At 33.2% G+C, this 19,541-nt stretch overlaps 4 protein-coding genes across 5 annotated transcripts; 2 read left to right on the forward strand and 2 right to left on the reverse strand.

Moving 5' to 3' along the window:
• The first annotated feature begins 1,123 nt into the window (after nucleotides 1-1,123).
• LOC123904535 lies at nucleotides 1,124-3,432 on the forward strand. Its single transcript, XM_045954184.1, has 6 exons — nucleotides 1,124-1,204; nucleotides 1,966-2,067; nucleotides 2,155-2,316; nucleotides 2,421-2,449; nucleotides 2,526-3,143; nucleotides 3,292-3,432. The coding sequence occupies exons 1-6, from the start codon at nucleotides 1,124-1,126 to the stop codon at nucleotides 3,401-3,403; spliced, it is 1,104 nt and encodes a 367-aa protein (XP_045810140.1). The 3' UTR covers nucleotides 3,404-3,432.
• A 2,045-nt stretch (nucleotides 3,433-5,477) lies between these two features.
• Nucleotides 5,478-9,535, reverse strand: LOC123908176 (metacaspase-1-like). 2 transcript variants are annotated; one of them, XM_045958724.1, is made up of 5 exons: nucleotides 8,659-9,535; nucleotides 7,957-8,293; nucleotides 7,647-7,767; nucleotides 7,346-7,531; nucleotides 5,478-7,255 (listed from the first exon to the last, which is right to left on the reverse strand). In XM_045958724.1, the coding sequence occupies exons 1-5, from the start codon at nucleotides 9,053-9,055 to the stop codon at nucleotides 7,196-7,198; spliced, it is 1,101 nt and encodes a 366-aa protein (XP_045814680.1). In that variant the 5' UTR covers nucleotides 9,056-9,535; the 3' UTR covers nucleotides 5,478-7,195. The 2 variants fall into 2 exon arrangements, with proteins under 2 accessions (XP_045814680.1, XP_045814681.1); XM_045958725.1 differs by lacking the exon at nucleotides 7,346-7,531 and having other exon boundaries at nucleotides 8,659-9,165.
• Nucleotides 9,536-12,060: 2,525 nt separating this feature from the next.
• Nucleotides 12,061-14,976, reverse strand: LOC123908175. Its single transcript, XM_045958723.1, has 2 exons — nucleotides 14,023-14,976; nucleotides 12,061-12,688 (listed from the first exon to the last, which is right to left on the reverse strand). Exons 1-2 carry the CDS (start codon nucleotides 14,822-14,824, stop codon nucleotides 12,336-12,338), a joined length of 1,155 nt encoding a protein of 384 aa, XP_045814679.1. The 5' UTR covers nucleotides 14,825-14,976; the 3' UTR covers nucleotides 12,061-12,335.
• Nucleotides 14,977-16,369: 1,393 nt separating this feature from the next.
• Nucleotides 16,370-17,172, forward strand: LOC123909723. Its single transcript, XM_045960606.1, has 2 exons — nucleotides 16,370-16,567; nucleotides 16,802-17,172. The coding sequence occupies exons 1-2, from the start codon at nucleotides 16,486-16,488 to the stop codon at nucleotides 16,957-16,959; spliced, it is 240 nt and encodes a 79-aa protein (XP_045816562.1). The 5' UTR covers nucleotides 16,370-16,485; the 3' UTR covers nucleotides 16,960-17,172.
• Nucleotides 17,173-19,541: the final 2,369 nt, after the last annotated feature.

Raw genomic sequence — 19,541 nt, forward strand, 5'->3', positions numbered from 1 at the left:
GCTCTGAAATTATACAGTACTCCACTGAGGCATGTGCTCGTGTCTCATTGGCCACCGTTGATAGCAATTGAGAGGGGGAAAAATTGGAGGTTCCATTCTCGAAACTGAACCGTTTAGTTATGCAAATGATCTGTTCTAAAAAATTGGCAAACTTGTTTTTTATATTTTTATATTTTAAAATTGTACAAGTTTGGTTTTCATCACATCAAATGTGTTAATATTCTACTTTTAGTTTGCAAAATTTTGTTTGGTGCAATAGAAGTGCAACCCTTATTAATTTTATTTTTCATTAAGGATATTGAAAGTAACTTCTAAATAACTAAAAACGTATTGTGTTTAGAGTTTAGACCTCTTATTTCTAGAATTTGAATTTGAATACACCATAAAAAAAATTTAGAAGTGACTTTTCTTGTAGGACACGACATTTTAAATAGTGACTTTGACCAAATTGTCAAGAAATATTGAAGTTATATCAAACATGTTTAGGAGATATGAGATTGGTTTGATGAATGTGGTGGGAAGTTGAAGAGTGGCATTGCTCTTTTTACTGCCTTTGCGACGGATACGATTGCACCAAAATATATCCCTAGTCATCTAAATTTGTCCGTTCAAATTAAAAAATCGTTAGATACGACGATTGCACCAAAATGGAAGTCTTGCTATCCAAATTGACCCTCTTTTTCACCATGTCAACAAGAATTTGAGTCACTCTCCACTTGAAGAAGCTTGTACGTGTCCTATAGATAAATGAAAATAGATGAGATTGTAATTCATGAGATGAGATGAGATGTAACATAAAAGCATGCATGAAATTGCAGAACTAGCTTTTTAATTGTAAGTAATGGCAAGGCCATTAATATACCCTCCAGCATTGTTAGATTTGTAATCCATCCATCCATCCCACAAAGATTAAAACCCAGGAGCTAGGAAACAAAACCAACCCCCATTAATTTTTCTTCACTTTCCAAAACACAACACAATAATCAATCAGATTCACTCTCCCTTTTCTCTCCTACTACCTCACGCATGTAACGACCCAATTTTCAAATTATTAGTTTTTGTGTGTTAAAATATTTTATTGACGTGACATTTTAATTAAGTTAAAATATATTGTGGTTGTATTATGGATTTCAGCGCCGCCGGAGTCGTTATAGAAACTATCTACATAGTCATATACATCGTATATGCCCCTGCACCTGTTCGGGTATATACACATTTATATTTATAAATTCTAGTTTATTTAAAAATTATTTGTACATTCTAAGTTTGTTACATTTGGTAAAAGGAAAGTGAAAGCAACCAACCAACCAAAAATAACTAGAGATTACATTTGCTGAGTAGAAAAAGTAGCCACTATTAGAGCAAATAAGATATAATTATTTACTTTATTTATTTTAACACACGCGCACGCGAGTGCACGCACGCACGCGAGTGCACGCACGCGCACGCACACGTGAGTAGCCAAATTAACAATAGAATAGAATCTCTATTTCATTCCGCCCCGTTCCACTCCATTCTGTTATATTTCGCTCCGCTCCATTTTGTTCCATCAATCCAAACGGAGCCTTAAAATTTAGGAATGAAGTCAGACTAGATTAGATAGAAAACTCAAACTCTATTTTTTAAGTTTATATCTTATAATAGTCCCTATTCTTTTGTCCTTCTTTTGTCATGTTTTCGTTTATGTTACTAAATACTGTATTAATATACTACTTTTATTGTGCAGCGAATCTCATTTCTTTTTCCATATTCCTGGCTCCGGCGTAAGTAACAACGACATTTTTTTGTTAATAAACTATTTTTATTAATAATAGTTCCATTAGTAATTTTATCTTGACGTGAATAAATTATTGCAGTGCCACTTTTCTCCGTATTCATAGGAGGAGGAGTGACGCGAACATCCCGTCACTACCATACTTGGTAGGATTGTTCGGATGTATCTTATGGCTTTATTATGGATTTCAGCAGCCATATGACATGCTGATTATATCCATAAATGCCGCTGGAGCCGTTATAGAGACTATTTACATAGTCATCTATATTATATATGCCCCCGCACCTGCTCGGGTAATACACCTTTATATCTATCAATTCTAGCTTATTTAAAAATTATTTGTACTTCTAAGTTTGTTTCTAATTTTTTTTTAATTACAGCGATTCACGATCATATTGCTCATCGCAATGATCGTTGGATTATTTGCACCGATCTTCTTAGCTATACAATTTTTTGTAGCTAAGAAGAATCATGTCACCGTACTCGGATGGATCTGTACATCCGTTTCGATTGCTGTTTTCGCGGCACCTCTTAGCGCCGTGGTAAGTTAATAATTTAATATCCAAAATTTCCTATTATTATTATTATTATTATTATTATTTAAATCGTTAATTTGTTGTATGTTTTATCAATATTATGTGTGTAGATACATGTAGTTCGTACGAGGAGAGTGGAGTCCATGCCGATAGCTCTTATTGGCTGTCTCATTGTCAGTGCCGGAGCGTGGCTTATCTATGGTTTTCTCTTGAAGAATATTTTTTTTGACACATTTATTTATTTATTTATTTATTAATTCTTTAATCACAGCCCTTCTCTCATTTTCCTGCTCATCACAATTCATCTTGCCAATTCAAAAAGATCCATTAACCAAACTTTTCTACACTTCACTTAGCATAGGAACACCTCAACACAATTTCAATCTAGTCATTGATCTTGGAGGACCAATCTTATGGTATGATTGCAACAAAACCTACAACTCATCAACCTACACTCCCCTCTCTTGTGACTCCAAACTCTGTCCTAATGATGCTGGATGCACTAGCTGTGATGGCCCTTTGAAACCAGGTTGCACAAACAATACATGTGGTGCTAACATAATCAATACATTAGCAAATTCTATATTTTCAGGTGACACTGGCAATGATGTTATGTTCATATCACATTCAAAAATCTCAGGCCTATTTTCTGGATGCACTAATTTAGATGCATTTTCTGATAATGAACCTCTTAAAGGCTTACCAAAAACTAGTAAAGGTAGACACTTTTCCTTTATACTCTGGGGAACTAGCACCGGGATCTTCAATCACAGCCAAATTCTAGATTTGCAGCGAGTGCATGCACGCACGCACGCACGCACGCGCACGCACACGTGAGTAGCCACTTATTTACTTTATTTTAATGTCATTTTTGTTTGGAAGCATTAACAAATTTTCAGTTCTTCCAAGTAAAATTTACCCATGATAATTATAAGATAGTATTTTTTTTTTAAAATATTGTTTTGAATCCATTATATGTAGTTTCCTTTATGTTATCAATGACACGAACCTAGAACTGAAAGGAACGTTGGAAAGGGCGAAACTGAGCGGAGATCAACAGTATAACAGCGTAACAGTAGAGAGAGAGAGGTAAGCTTCATTGTTAGTAAGCTTGAAAATTCATTCCCCTTCATTGTTAGTTTCCTTTATGTTATCAATGACACGAACCTAGAACTGAAAGGAACGATGGAAAGGGCGAAACTGAGCGGAGATCAACAGTGTAACAGCGTAACAGTAGAGAGAGAGAGAGAGAGAGCGCTATCAAAGAATGAGGTGAGAGAGTGCTATCACAGCCAAATTCTAGATCTGCTGCGAGTGCACGCACGCGCACGCACACGTGAGTTGCCATTAAAATAAATTAGGTGGCTATTAATTGTATTGGAAGGATTAATACTACAAGGGGGAATATTATTTGCCATTAAAAAAAAAATACTACAATGTATCAAAAATACAAAAAATATTATCAAAGGGGAATAAATGTGTATCAGATATGAAGTAGAAGATATGAGAAGTAGTTTAGACGGAATTAATTGCATTATTGGAATTTGAAATATTGCAAGGTGTTAATATTGACAATTAATTAGTTATTAATTAATTAGAAAAATATAGGCTGAAGATTTAGGCGGACTATTATGGAAGTTTAGGAGGGAAAATGTTTTGTGTTTTTTTTTTTATATATATATATATATATATATATATATATATATATATATATATATATATATATATATATATATATATATATATATATAAGGAGAGATATATTGACTCCAAGAGTAACTAAAAGAGCCCCCTCTTGTTACCATATGGAGAAGGAGGTGCCATTGAATGTTGTGGGGCCATCAGTGTCTGTGGCCAAGACGGACGTCTCCCATAGGCGGGAGGAAGAGGTGCGTTGTTGTTGACAAAAGGGTAATTGGGTTGCTAGGAGAAACCTCGAGAGTTGCAACCAGAACATATCATAGTTATGGAAGTGGCATAGCCATACTCTTCTAGTTCTATTGGCACTGGTATTGCCCTGCCACACTTGCTGCATCTTGCTCTTCTGGTTGCCATCTTTTGGAGTTTTGCAGAATGTTTTATTTAAGCCAAATCAGTGAAGAAGGAATTTATATCTTAAGAATGAACTGAGAAATGTGTTGGTGAATGATGATGATGATGATGATGATGATGATGAGCTTCAGTCGGAGGTGTGTCCATTAAATCAAGTGTGTTAGAACCTTTATGGGATGTGACATTATGGACATATAGAATCACATTCTATTTGTCTTTTCTAGTTGACAAGGAATTGTATCAAAACCAATGGATATTTACCAAATTTTCAAAATATGCTTTCTATCTCATATTCACTAGTTGATTGCTTTTTTGTTTTTTATTTATAAAGGCACTAATTGATTGCTGAGATGAAGATGACAGAATGATGGCATTGGAGAATAATGTTTATGATGATATGGCTTAGTATTAGAATTTTTATTTTGACTCACAGCAGCATAAGAGTTTTGTTGCTTGTAATATTTGGTTTTCTATGACTATGACCTGTTACAGTGTGAGAGAGATTAAAGGCTTAGGCCAAAACCTAAACATGCTACCTGAAACAACCACTTTTATCAGTTGTTGTTCCTTCAATTTATAAAGGAGTTGCCTCATGTGTTTATTTTTCTCGTAAATCCTATTTGATTTGATATTTTCAGATTTCCTACATTTTCCTTTTAACATATTTGTTTTTATTTTTACCCTTTAAACCTGCTTGGGGTAACAAAATGTTATTGAACAATTTTTATGAGCATCCTTTATTGACATTATTTATTTGGCTTAGTACTAACATGTTTGGCTGCTGAATTTTGAAAGAATGAACATTCTTATATTCAAGATGTAAAAGGGTTGTTAGATATAAAATCATTTGTGTGCTTTTATTTAGGTGCTTAGGCTTTTGAGATGGTTGATTCTTGTCATGCATGGTTTGAAGTTTACCATCTAGTCTACAGTTTCAACCCTTATTGCCTTCATTTTCATTCTTCTGTACCCGTCTGTACTTAATATCCTATAACAGTATGGATTGGATCTGTTACATTGTCAACTTCCCCTAGAACATATTCATTGTGATTGCTCTTATCCTCGTTGATAATGTTTTACAACAACTTTATAATGCATTCACTAATTCATCTTCGTAGCTTCTCGGAAAAAGATTGTATTTATCTCAGCAAAGAACAAGCAAACACCGAACCAAAAATCAACAATGTAATTTACATAACTCATTCACTTCCTCAATGAATCATATACACATAAATCAGAGAGTAGTTTATTGTCAAAAGTGTCTTAATCTACATCAATGTTTAGGAACAGCTAGTGGTTGGACAGCACAAGTGAGTCGGTACATAGTATACATCCAATCCAAGTACTTTCCTTATTCCCAACTGGACGTTAGTCTTTTTCTATTCTTGCGCCCATTTTATTTAACAATACTGTTATGTATGTGTCAGATTATAAACAACTTGGTAGAAATATCAAACTTCTCAGAAGACGACAATTGCGGCTCCTGCAAAAAACACATTTAAATCAACTTCATGTAAGAGTTAGTAGGACTAAAATGTAGGTTAAGAATATGTTAAGTTTAAATGGGGGATTATCACTTATCAGCACCTTGGTTAAGAATATGTTTGTTGTAGTATTATTATCATAAGTGGCTGGGAGTTTAGTGATGTTATTGGAATTGGAAGTATTATTATTATTGTCCTATATACTAAACAAGGAAGTGTAAATTTAAACATGTTTGGCATATTAACAAACAGCTGTGACATGGTCTGGTTGATAGTTGTGCTATATTTTCTATGCACACAATTTAGCTTCATACATCTTTAACTTTAAGGATTTAAGGATATATAAGGCTCAATTGGGTGTTCACAATGCATATCAAAGTATATTATTTATTTGATCAAAATTCAATCTAAGGGCTCCAATGCAGTGATTGCATGACTGTAAAATGCTTTGACTGCATGGAATCCAGGTCCGAGGCAGAGTGTACTGCACACATGAGTTATGACAGTAGCAGTCTGCAAAATACCAACAGTTTGGTTCACGAGAATCGTCTAAAAGTTCAAATCTACTTGACGAGTGCAAACTGCTACTGCAAACAGTATTTGAATATAAACTAATACTCCCTCCGGTCCTAATTATAAGAAAAGATTCACTTTTTAGATACATCAAAGAAGAAGGAGAAGAAGAGTAATTTGATGTTTAATTTTTAGGGATTATGAAATGTTTTAGTTTTTGTTATTACGTGAAGAGAAAATAACATATATGTGTGCAATTTTATGTTATTTTAGTTTTTAGCATGTACTTGGAAAACAAAGTTTCATGGCGATAACTCATGTTAGACCAGAAGCTGCGTGTTCATTACCGTACCACTGGCACTGCGTTTCCAAACACATGTTTAGTCATGGATATCTCTTTTGGAATATTGATGTGCTCCTTAGATGTGTTTTAACCAAGTTTAACATCTTGTTTGTTTTGAGAAAACTGTGATTTGAAAGAGGAGAATTGGGTCAAGAGTTCTCAAAAGGAAGATATTTAGGTAGAAATTACCTTGCTTCAAACTTGATTATAACACCCCAAAATGTTGTTTTACTAATTAAAAAGTCTAATGCAATGGTTTTTGTTTAAGTAAAACAACATTTTGGGGTGTTATAATCAAGTTTGAAGCAAAATACTCTAATGAAAATAGATGAGATTGTAATTCATGAGATGTAACATAAAAGCATTGATGAAATTGCAGAGCTAGCTCAGTCTTCAAATTTACAAATCAACATATATTGACATATTTTATTTCCTACAAACAAGACCAACATGTCTATTCATTTTATTTTCAATGCCCACTCCCAGTTATCTTTCACATTGCAATATACTTTGAATAAATATCAAATTTCTCAGAACTCGACAGTTGTGGCTCCTGCAAACAAAATCCATTTTGAATCAGCTTATAGGTTAATATTATAGTAATGATGATATCAATATGTTTGTAGTAGAACTGATGTAATACATGAGCATACTGCTGCCGATTCTCAATGACATGCTCTTGATAATCCGGACCAAACTTTTCTCTAACCCCGTGGATGGTAAAACGCATGCCATTTAGCAATTGACCATAAGTTAGGTTACGTCCAACTTTCATGGCTTGGATGAAACTGTAAGTCAAGGCACCAGCACTTTCCATACCACTAAAGGCCTAATATAAACCAATCAAAGCCTTGGATGAGAGGAAAGTTACATTCTCTAGTTGACAAAAATCAATGGCAGGAGAAAAGGTATGCATCACCATTACTAATACTAAGTTTACTAACCGATGTATCTGCTGCACTTCCATCATCATCACAAGCTGAAATGCAAACTGCTAGCCCACCTCTCGTGCCTTTGTAGCCAGCTCTGGGGTGTCTGTGATCTTCCCATCCATAATAACCTTTTCTGTTTAGCTCAAAAGAAACAAAACCATATCAAGGTTTATTAGTGTCTGTTTATTTTGAGCAAACGTTTTCTGTCATGTTTTTATTCTTAATAACAAAACTGTCATCTTATTTTCAATCTATTTCAAACATTTGTATATGAAATCTTTTGTAGTTAATGCTTCATGGCAACATATCTAGATAAACTAACCTGTTAATCCTGCACATAAATGGTAAATCGAGAACTGTCCCACTAAAGCATGTATCGATGACAGCATGAAGTTTGGCACCATGAGGTAGAGGCCTAACAATTGTAGCGTTGATTTCATCGTCGAGTATCTTCCCCTCACTCTCATAATCAACAGGGCATATAGCTTCATCATACCCATCAACCTCATCCATGCTATGGTCCACTTCCCTTGATCCATGTCCTGAGAAGTGAAGCACCAATGAATCCCCTGGTTGACAGCCTTCAACCAACCACCTCATTGCCATTCGCATGTTATATTTTGTTGGGATTCTCATCGGATTTCTCTCCCCTGGTTCATCTGCAGGTCAAATTTCTATGTTATTATATAGAAATATAGATAGAATAGAACAAAAGGATTTAGATTGAGGCCATTTTTGGCTATTAGCTTTAGACCTTATCTTATTGGCTAGTTAAACCATAATAGTTACCATCTTATAGGAAATTAGCATCTAAATTATGACAAGATTACTTTGCAGGTGCATATGAAATATGAAACATGTAATGTAACGCTAAAAAAGGACGGCCAAATCTCCTATATATATATATATATATATATATATATATATATATATATGCATCTTATCCTCACTAGAAGAGATGCAATTTCAATCATTAACTTTATTATTATGTCATATAAAAGAGCTAGGTAGTTAATAATAATACCTGTGAGCATGCGAATGGAATCAGCAGGGAAACCCATGTTTTGAGTGAGAAAGTATTTCATGTTGTGAACATCATTGAGAGAACCTTTAAGACTGTTAGCATGATTACTATAACTAATACCAAATAAGACAGCCCTCTTGTTACCATATGGAGAAGGAGGTGCCATTGAATGTTGCGGGGCCATCAGTGTTTGTGGCCAAGACTGACGTCTCCCATAGGCGGGAGGAGGAGGTACGTTGTTGTTGACAAAAGGGTAATTGGGTTGCTGGGAGAAACCTCGAGAGTTGCAACCAGAACATATCATAGTTATGGAAGTGGCATAGCCATACTCTTCTAGTTCTATTGGCACTAGTATTGCCCTGCCACACTTGCTGCATCTTGCTCTTCTGGTTGCCATCTTTTGGAGTTTTGGAGAATATTTTATTTAAGCCAAATCAGTGAAGTAGGAATTTATATTTTAAGAATGATGATGATGATCTTCAGTTGGAGGTGTGTCCATTAAATCAAGTGTGTTGGAATCTTTATGGGATGTAACAATATGGACATATAGAATCACATTCTATTTGTCTTTTCTAGTGGACAAGGAATTGTATCAAAACCAATGGATATTTACCAAATTTTCAAAATATGCTTTCTATCACATATTCACTAGTTGATTGTTTTTTATTTATAAAGTCACTAATTGATTGCTGAGATGAAGATGACAGAGAAATCAGGCAAGGATGTTTCTTATCATGTGAATTGGGCTTTAAGTTGGGCTCAAAGCATCTTCATTCAAAATATTTTTTGTGCATTTTTTATAAGTTTCCTTCCACATGTTTAGGGAACTCATGATCGTATCATTCTCTCCCTCTTCAAGAGGATTTGTCCTCAAATCCAAACCTGCATAAATAACTAAGGGATTAATAAAAAAAATTCTCTCTTTTGGATATTCCCTTTCTTTTTGCAAATTGAATTTTTTTTCTTCAATTTTCTCAAAGTTGTCATCTTTTTCAACCTCCTCGTTTATTTTTCTCTCATAAATTTCCTTCGCTTCACATTCATTTTTCTTTTCTTCTTTTCTCTCAATAATTTCTTTCTCCGCCACTTCTATAACATTATATTTTCTCTCACAATTTCCCATCTTGTCTACTTCATTTTCTTTACTTCTCTCAAGATTGGAATTTCTATTTTCTTCGCTATCTTCTCTTTGAGATAAAGACTCAAGAGTACAAGAAGTAAAATAAACATTATTAGAAGGAATGATGACATTTTCGGTAGCCACAAAAACGCTCTCAATTTCTTTTTCAATAATCTCTTCTTTTTTTTTTCACTCTTAGGAATGATGACATTTTCTATAGCCACAAAAATGTTCTCAATTTCTTTTTCAACAATTTCTTCTCCCTTCACCTCACTTTCATGTTTCTCCTTGCTCTCTTGTTTTCTTTTCTCTCTACCATTCTCTTTATTTTGGAAGTTATCCCAAAATACTTCAAAATTTGCAATATGTTTTTTCATTTGTTCCTCACTTTTCATTCTTCTATCTTTTCTCTCCTTTTCTCTATCACTTTTTTCATAATTTTTTCTATACAAATCTCTTATGATAGTGACTTGGAACAAACCTTTTCCTCATCACAATTTTCATCTCATTCCATGTATTGATTTGCCTCTCCCCATTTCTCCTCCTACTAGTCACAAGTTGATCCCACCAAATACTAGCATAACCAGTTAATTCAACAACAGCTAGTTTAATTTTTTTTTTCTCTTCAGAATAGTTATGACAATCAAATACTTCAATCTTTCTCTCCCACTCTAAATATAGTTCAACTTCAGGGTCATTCTTACCTTTACCTTTGAATGATGGAATTGTCATCTTAACGCTTCCTACATGGCTATCTCTTCTTGATTCAACTCTTCGCCTCCTTTCATTACTTCTTCTATCGGTATACTCCTCTTCCTCTGAACTTGGATGTCTTCGACTATTAGTTCGGCTCAATTGTTGAAAGCTATCCATTCTCGTGTTTAAAGCTTGGAGTTGTTGGGTGACAGCCGCCGCAAACGATTTAAGATCAAATTCATTGTCTTCCATGATGAATTGAAAAAAAAGAATCAATCTTGACAAACAACCATAAAAATTGAAACTTGTGATAACTTTTTTTTCCTCCTCTTTTATTTTTTTTTCACTGTATCTTTTTTTGCTCTCCTTTTTTTTTTCACCTTCCACATATCACAAAATTTGAAAAGAAAAGGGTTTCTCCAAAAAGCCACATTACCAACAATATCAAATGGACATCTAAAAGAACAAAAAACTACAATTCTACAAAAGAGAAAAAGTTATGCAGGGACTTACTTACAGGTGAAAGTCTGAAACCAAGACTAAGTAAACAGAGGAATCAAAGAAACCAACACACGATGAAGTAAATGGCCACATAAACTAACCGACCAATATCCATAGTTAAATAAATAAAAATCAGCATAAAATGAGTTGCTTGTTATTTTTTATTCAGCAGAGAATTATTTCCCAAAGACTCCTATAACCTGTTAAGAAACAATACAAACAAAAACTAAAATAACATAAAAATCGCACACTTCACATATATGTTCTTTATTCTTCACATAGTAACAAAAACTAAAGCAACCTTATCATAATCCCTAAAAATTAAACATCAAATTACTCTTCTTCATCTTTGATGTGGACGGAAATGCTTGCACATATAACGAAAGATCTCACCAAGTGAAAGGGGAAAAGAAATAAACAAAGATGGATTTGGAGAAGGAGATGGTGAAGAAGGCGCCACAATCATAAGATTGATAAGCCAAGAGGATTCGCCACAATGGTAAGGATGCCATTGATAAGAATCTAAAAGTGGAGACCTAGCTCACTCACATTTCTCATGAGAGAAAATTCTACTTCAATTCAAATTTGTTTTCAAATAAGATTACAAATATTTATTTAAAGCAAAACCCTAAATCTACATGGACCATAAGCTATGTTGCTCGGGTGCGGGTACTACAGGTGTGTGGGAGGTTAAACAAGAAGAAAGGAAGAATATTATAAGACTACTACAGGTACATCTACACTAGTGAACATTTTCGGACCAAATTCCTCTCAATCTCATATCCTACCAATTAATTAGGAAATAATCAAATCAAATTGCAACATCATCGATTTCAAGTTGCACACAAAGAATATGGTAATCTTAATATAAAGCATGTGTTCCTTTTCTATAACGCAAGAGAGAATCAAGAACAAGTGCAGCATCTGGTTCTTCAAGGTAAGTGATCAGAATTCATACAATATGTTGAATCTGGTCTAACATGAGTTGTTGCCGTGGAACTTTGGTTTCCAAGTACATGCTAAAAGTGGCATAAGAAAAATTAAATTGTAAAATTGTTAATTAGGAGAAAGCTAATAAATTAACCTCCTTAGAATTGTTATCTGATTCAAGTAAAAGAGAAATTGTACCCCTTATAGATAGGGAGAGCACATCAACAATAATAAACGTGCATTACAAACAACATGGTGGATCAAGATTCAAGCTCCATAAACTACACTTGCCAAATTTATCAATGGTATAACGGTTTAATAATACTTGTCTCTCGGTTTAACATTTTTTACATTTTTGAAAACTATTAGAGCTGTGGTTGGATAATTGTAATTTTGCTTCTACATGAATATATAGCCAAGTGTATAAATATCAATTTTCATTCAAAAGTAGCAACTGCTTGCGAGATTTACAGCACCAGCGAGCATAACATGAATGGAGGTTTGGCCAGTCAGAGGATGAGCAATGTGTAAAATGGTGGAGCCAAAGAGAAAGAACTTGTTCCTGCTTCTCTTGTTCCAATTCCTCTATAATGTCTTCTAACACCCTCTCTAACCCAGCCCTCTCATTAATACTCAATGATGGGGCATCTGTGCCATTACTGGCCCTGCACAACAATGGCAGCCATGTCTGTAACATCTTTAACTTTACCTGCATGCATTGCTTTATCTTGCTTTCCTCAATTTCATCTATGCCCAAGTCTTTGGCTTCTTTGAACAGGAATGCTGCAAGGAAAATTCAAACCTGTTAGAGAACATAAACAAACTTGTAGGATGATATGTCAAAAGTGAATTATCTTGACGTATATAGTTCTCAGCTACTCTGTATTGCCACTTAATTTATGCAATTAATAATTTATGAAATTTGAAGTGTGTTGAGTTTATTTTCCTAAACACTTCTGAATGTATACTACCACCATGAAGTATTTGAGTCATCTTAATCTCCCACTTTAATTAGAAATAAATCTAAAAATTGGATGAGGAGTGACTCTTCAATTCATTCTAGGTATGGAGATAGACCACAATCCTTAAGAGTTAGATATGATCAATAAACTAATGGTAAACAATTCTAGTTTTCTCACACATATTTCTCTTATCTTTTTTATTTCTTTTGTTCTATGACTTCTACCACTATTTGATAAATAGAAAAGTCAATTCAGTCCCATAATAAGTTTACTCGACAATCTAAATTTTGAGACCAGCCAAAATGTTGCTGTGACTAACTAGGATTCAACAATGTGTTAAATGGATCTCTTAAATTTTCTGTCAAACATCCTAATTGATTTAAAAAGTATAAATTATACACTGTACTCTTTCTTGCTGTAGGAATCACGGTGAGTTTGAGAAAATGACTGTAATGTTAAAAATTCCAAAATGCAACTTATTGTCAAAATCATAGTGACGCGTCGTGCCATGGCGTGATTCTGTCAAACTCATCATCAATCCAAACATGCAACCCTGACTTCAAATTTTAAAAGACGATCGGTGCAAGAAACGTGTCCTCACTAGAATTACAAGTTTGATAGTAACATTTTTGTCTTTTTGCATTACAGGGATTCAAGGAATGATATCAACCGCTAAAAGTTTTGACAAAATGTTTGCACAAAATTGATTCACGGAATCAAGGCATATTATCTTTCGATTTTTGCATTAGAAATTTCCAACCTTAGTCCACAACATCAACCAATATAACAGTATATACTAACATTTCTTGTTTTAAAAGAAATCAACTAAACCAAAATCTAGGACAAATCTCAACCAAGGGAATTTTTTACTATATTTAATTATCAATTCTTTATAGTTGAGATAAAATATATTTTTTAAAAAAAATGTTATAACCATAATAACAAGATTAATTTCCATTCATTGAGTGTGTAAATTTTCAATCAAATCATATTATGATCTACTTTGTTACGTTCTTCCTAGCTTACTATAAAACATTATTTTCACAAATATTAACATAATAACTTTGATTGAATTCATAATTAATTCTGTAACATTCATACAAATTAAATTCATAATTCTGTAAAACAAAATTAAACTCAGAATTAATATAGTACCTGCAAGTTTGACTAAGGAAGACTGCAAACGAGGGTCAGCAGAAAGAGCCAGGAAGCCCAAATTGGACGCTGCCGCCCATCGACGAATAGCTTCATCGGCGCAACCACACTCCACCATCTTCTTAACCATCCAAACCAATTCCGCCGCCAATTTCTCCGCCGGAATACCACCCAAACCTCCCTCTCCTCCTCTAACCCTCCATCCCACCGCCCTAACCACCTTCCATATCCTCCGCCTCATCATCCTATAATACTCCCCCCCACCATCTCCTTCACCTTCAACTTCCCCTTCTCTTTCCGCCACCTTCCCTTCCAACAGTTTCAACGCTCTCCCAAACGCCGATGAGAGCGCAACACGATTAACCTCACGCAACGAATGAACACCGTCGAGATGATTATCATCGATAATCTTCTCCGTTAACGATCGAACAACTTCATACTTTCTTGAACTAACTGGAATATCGTTTAACGCGGAAAGAAGCTGAGAAAGTGCGCGTCCAATTGCGGTGTCGTTTCGTGTATCGTGTGTGAATTTATTATGCGTTTTGAGGTTGAATTTGACGGATTCTTCGTATTTTTCACTGAAGAAAAAAGAAGGAATGAAACGAAGGAGAAAAAGGTAAGAACTGAGGATTATGAAACGGAGAGTTTGGAATAGTTTGTAGTTGAGAGAGAATGAAAGGAATGAGTTTTTGTCGGAGGTGTTGAAAAGGGATGAAATTAGGGTTCGGAGGAGCGGCGGAATTGGAAGCGCAGTGGTGGCGCCGCCGTACGTATTTTCCGCGTTCTTTTGCTTCCCCATATTTTACTTGTCAAACACGGTTTTCCCCTTTTCAGTTATTTTTGTTTTTATAGTAGTGGAAATGTTAATGTTGTTTCTCTAGCTAGGTAGCTAGGTGCAATCTCATTTGAGTTGTATAAGCTCTTATTTTGTTTTATTTACAATTAATTAATAAATAAATAAATAAACGCGTTTTGTACTTTTATTCCCTTATTTGGAAGTTGGAACAACAGAATATTTTTTTTCCTTCTAGAATAAGGATCAAGGATATTCTCTATTTTTTTTATAACAGAATTGAGGATATTCTATATTCCTTTTTTATTTTATTTTTAATTCTCAATCGGATCATCTAATTTGGTTCGAAAGTCGGTTATGAAATCAAGTGATTTCAATCTCCTCTTGATCGCAATTAAAGAGAATTGAACCGTGAGTCTCTCTATCAAATCTAACACTAATCACCACTAAATTAACTAACTAATGATTGATAGGATTTTTTTTTCCCCAATTAGTAGTGATAGTGTTCTTACCCGTACTTTATATGTCTTCAACCATTAAATGAGTACACCTATAATACTTTACCGATGGTAGTTTAGTGGTGGTTGATGGCAAAGTGCAGTCATATGAACTATAAGAATCTTATACATTATACATTAGAGTTTTAAAGGTTTTATATTTTGTTGCAATCAAAATTTCTCTACGTTCATAATCCTCATTTTGATATGGATGATTTATATGATATAAACTTTCAATTCAACAATGAATTTTATAAAATTTATTATTTATAAAAAAAAAGTTTAAAAAGTGAAGCAAGTGAGCGTTCATAAAATTCGTGGATCAACGATCAACGTTAGTAATATATAGCACCACTGTTATAAAAGTAAACGTGCATTCCTTTTTATTCAACTCTTCTTTTTATATGCATTCCACTCGTGCATATTCAACGATAATCAACAATTCTATCAACAAAAAATGGTAATTAATCTTACAATACATTTTACTCGTGTATAAACATGTTCTCACTCTTAGATGTTATATTGAGCCTAAGGTGAGAACTACCACTTGCTTATAAATACTTGTCAAGGTTATCTCACAACCGATGTGAGACTTCTTAACACACACTCATCACGCTCAGTATTGTTGGGCTTGGTGCATTGATATAAACGGTGGGTGACCTGATAGCGAAAACCTGATAACAGGTAGCCCAACGAGTCGGGAAGAGGCTCTGATACCATCTTAAAATTGAGTATTGAGTCTAACTCATCCTTACAAAACCGACTTATAAGATGAGAACTGCTACTTGCTTATAAACACTTGTCAAGACCATCTCACAATCGAACACTCACACCCCCAATGGTGCATTACTCCAACACAAATAACTTTACCATCATGAAAGGTTACGTAATGAACAATAAAAACAAGTTTAGTTTTTTTTTTCTTTCTCACTGTCATGAAAGGTTAAAAATATTTTCTTTAATATTAAAATATCCACTTATTAGGTGTGTTAAAAGGACAAACACACTACAAGGGTATACTTGAGTTTATATAATAATTGTTATAATATTAAGACAAACATAAAAGAGCAAAAACTATTTAATTATTTATAGAAGCGGAAGCAATTTATACACTATAGAGAAATAAAATCGATCATATTTTATTTTATACCTGCAAATTGAAAAGAAAAAATGGCTGAAATGCTGAAAAAAAATTATGCTATGACTCTGTTTCTTTTCTTATTTTTTGTCGCAACGAAAGTTATTGGTGATGGTAAGTCATTTTTTTATCGTTTTCAAATTTTATTATTGTTTTTTTGTTAAGTACATTGAAATGAATAAGTGATATGATCGAGATTCGAATTCCGACCTCTGCATATATAATACAATATCCTGTCAATTGAGTACAGTTAACGAGACTTCAAAAAAAAATTCTTTACTAGGCATTTTATACACAATGTATTATTATGTTTAATTAATAACATTATTTTATCTTTTTTCATTACAGATTTTATTATATGTAAATTTGATGCTGATTGTCCAAAATCTTCCAACGAGTTTTTACTTATTAAGTGCATTGATCATATATGTCGATATGTTGGTAATCTTCCCGATTCTATGTACCAGACACAAGAGAGTACAAAAATTCCCTACGAAAGAGAATGAGTTATATAAATCTACAATATACCCTGTGATAGTATATTATGTGATTTTAGTAAAAAAAAAAAAGTATATTATGTGATTGGATCGGAGTACTAAAATGTACTTGTCCTTTTGGAGTGGATTAAATATCTCTTGTACTTTTTCCTCGTAATCATTTGGCTTATTTTATATATATATACAACTAATTTGCAGATTAAAAAAAAATCTTACTCTATAGACCAAGTTGTGTTTAGTTTTTTGGATTACAAAGAGAGCAATAGCCCAAGGTGTGTTTAGTATATTTCGTTAAAATAGTGACATGTGATTTAAAGAAAAATATATTAGGCTCTGTTTATTCGGATTGATGGAATGCGATGGAATGGAATGGAGTATAATAATGTTCCATTGTTTGGATTTGTAAAATAATAATGGAATGGAAGATTTATTCCATTCCGCTTCATCTCATTCCACCTCACTCTATTCCACTTCGCTCCATTCCATTATATTTCATCAATCCAAACAGAGTCTTAGCCTTAGTGTGTGTTAAATAATTAATCATAATCATAATAAAGATTAAAAAACATGTGGTGTCTAAGTAGTAAGAGTCTTGAGTCTGTTAAGCAAGTAGTCAGCGTTTGATTTTTGGCTGCTCTTGTGCATGGAAAAAATTTATTGAGAGAAAAGCATTTATTTTGTATAGATTTTCCGATGAAAATTAGTCAATGCTAATGGGGATAGAAACTTTCCGTATAACATGGTAACCCAATACAATAAAAGACCAATAGCAAAATCTCAATAATTAGACACAAAACTTATGAAAAATGTATCTTGTGAAAACCAAAACTTATTCTACATGATGATCCACAATTTTTTTGAATAAGTTAGAGTATTAAACACCTAAGATAAATAAATTTGTTGGGAAGAATAATTATTAGAAAAAATACTACTAAATGAAGCTTTCAAATAAGTAGAATACAATTACTAGAACCAAAATCAATCGTAACCAACAAATATCTTCTTATGTATGTCCCTAAAGGAAAACACCAGCCACAATACACCCAACACCCACACTTGCCATCTCTCCATCCTATTACCAATAATAGAATTACTTAAAAAGGATGAAAATACCCTTTTCTCTATCTAATAACTCTTTGGAATAAAATAAAGAAGAGAAGGAAATTAAAAATAATAGAATTAATGCTAAAGTTATGAGAGGAAGAAAGAGAATGGAAAGTGAACTAGCGAGGAAATGCAATGAGGAAAATAAGATTGAGAGAAACTTTAGGGTTCTTTTTGAGAGGGTAGAGCTTAAAATTAGGTCTTGTTTGTACTTGTAGGATTTTGAGAATTTTAAAATTTATTCCCCAGACAATTATTTTGCCATGCAAAATCTCGTACTGTAAACATTATTTTAATGTGTTCAAATCATTTAACCTTGGACCACTTCCTATGTCCCTGACTAAGTGAATGTGTCGATAATCTGACTGCACTAAATTTCATTTACGGTGATTTGACTATTAGTCAGCCATTATCAAAGGTACATTGATACAAAATATTGACACCATTTAATTCAATTTGATGGATTTTGTGTCTAATTGTGATTTCCACCCTGTAATACTATGTTGTTAATGGGCCTAATGTCAAATTCACCGATGAAATTTGGTTTAACATAAGAAGTTTGACTTACACAACATAAGGAATTAAAAGATGTATTAATAGTTACTATTTGACCAGTATCCAATGAGATTATTTTGAATGACAAAATTTATGAGAAACTCAAAGAAAATAAAGATATATTTATCTAATATTTTACCATTTATACTTGTATATTTTGCTTTTTCTTTTATGTGATGTGATCAAAGTATGTATTTTTATAGGAGAAGTTAAAAGTCTACATATCTATTTTTTTAAGATAGACAAAATAATAAGTAATTAAAAATTCACACACATAAAGTGGAGAATCAAAGTTCGAACATCGGCCATGGCGTCTGACAAAATACACAAAGGGTGCTTATAAATAAATTTCATTTGTATATCTTATATTTAGGTTGAGTATAAAAATGTGTAATAAAATACACATCCATATTTTTCAATAAAATAAAAATATGAATATTTGTTTTGCAAATTTACTTGAAACTTAAATCTACTTGAAACAAAGTCACTAGGTTTGGTCTAGTGGTGGAGGTTTGGGTAGTATACTATAGATTTTGGGTTCGATTATCAGCTCATTGTAAATAAATAAATAAATAAAACTACTTGAAACATAATTCCATAATATATATGAACCACTTCTATAAACTATATGATTTACATTTACCAAATTATTTTATAAATCAATATGAATCATATAATTTATGTAAAGAGTTTAATTGTTGTGTGCGTCGGTGTAATTTTTTTTTACACATACATTCAATGACGCGTTGCCACATCATTTAATGAATGTGACATGTGTTTTAAATTATCATACATGATATGTCGGTATATTATTGGATGCATGTGTAAAATAACTTTAGACTGACGGTGCATATAAATTAAATTCTTATGTAAATGATAATGGTGAATAAATCATACAATTATAAAACTAAATATGCACTCTTTATTATTCA

Source organism: Trifolium pratense, linkage group LG2 (genome assembly GCF_020283565.1).
Source record: "Trifolium pratense cultivar HEN17-A07 linkage group LG2, ARS_RC_1.1, whole genome shotgun sequence".
Classification (NCBI taxonomy): domain Eukaryota; kingdom Viridiplantae; phylum Streptophyta; class Magnoliopsida; order Fabales; family Fabaceae; genus Trifolium; species Trifolium pratense.

What these genes read in the sequence shown, in the direction of transcription:
- LOC123904535 (XM_045954184.1), top strand. Translation starts at nt 1,124, where the DNA reads ATGGATTTCAGCGCCGCCGGAGTCGTTATAGAAACTATCTACATAGTC. An exon ending in ATGCCCCCGCACCTGCTCGG is followed by an intron (nt 2,068 to 2,154) that starts GTAATACACCTT and finishes TTTTAATTACAG; the next exon opens with CGATTCACGATCATATTGCT. An exon ending in CGGCACCTCTTAGCGCCGTG is followed by an intron (nt 2,317 to 2,420) that starts GTAAGTTAATAA and finishes TTATGTGTGTAG; the next exon opens with ATACATGTAGTTCGTACGAG.
- LOC123908176 (XM_045958724.1), bottom strand. Translation starts at nt 9,055, where the DNA reads ATGGCAACCAGAAGAGCAAGATGCAGCAAGTGTGGCAGGGCAATACTA. An exon ending in TTCCATTCGCATGCTCACAG is followed by an intron (nt 8,294 to 8,658) that starts GTATTATTATTA and finishes TTTGACCTGCAG; the next exon opens with ATGAACCAGGGGAGAGAAAT. An exon ending in TTTATGTGCAGGATTAACAG is followed by an intron (nt 7,768 to 7,956) that starts GTTAGTTTATCT and finishes TGAGCTAAACAG; the next exon opens with AAAAGGTTATTATGGATGGG.
- LOC123908175 (XM_045958723.1), bottom strand. Translation starts at nt 14,824, where the DNA reads ATGGGGAAGCAAAAGAACGCGGAAAATACGTACGGCGGCGCCACCACT. An exon ending in TTCCTTAGTCAAACTTGCAG is followed by an intron (nt 12,689 to 14,022) that starts GTACTATATTAA and finishes TTTTCCTTGCAG; the next exon opens with CATTCCTGTTCAAAGAAGCC.
- LOC123909723 (XM_045960606.1), top strand. Translation starts at nt 16,486, where the DNA reads ATGGCTGAAATGCTGAAAAAAAATTATGCTATGACTCTGTTTCTTTTC. An exon ending in AACGAAAGTTATTGGTGATG is followed by an intron (nt 16,568 to 16,801) that starts GTAAGTCATTTT and finishes TTTTCATTACAG; the next exon opens with ATTTTATTATATGTAAATTT.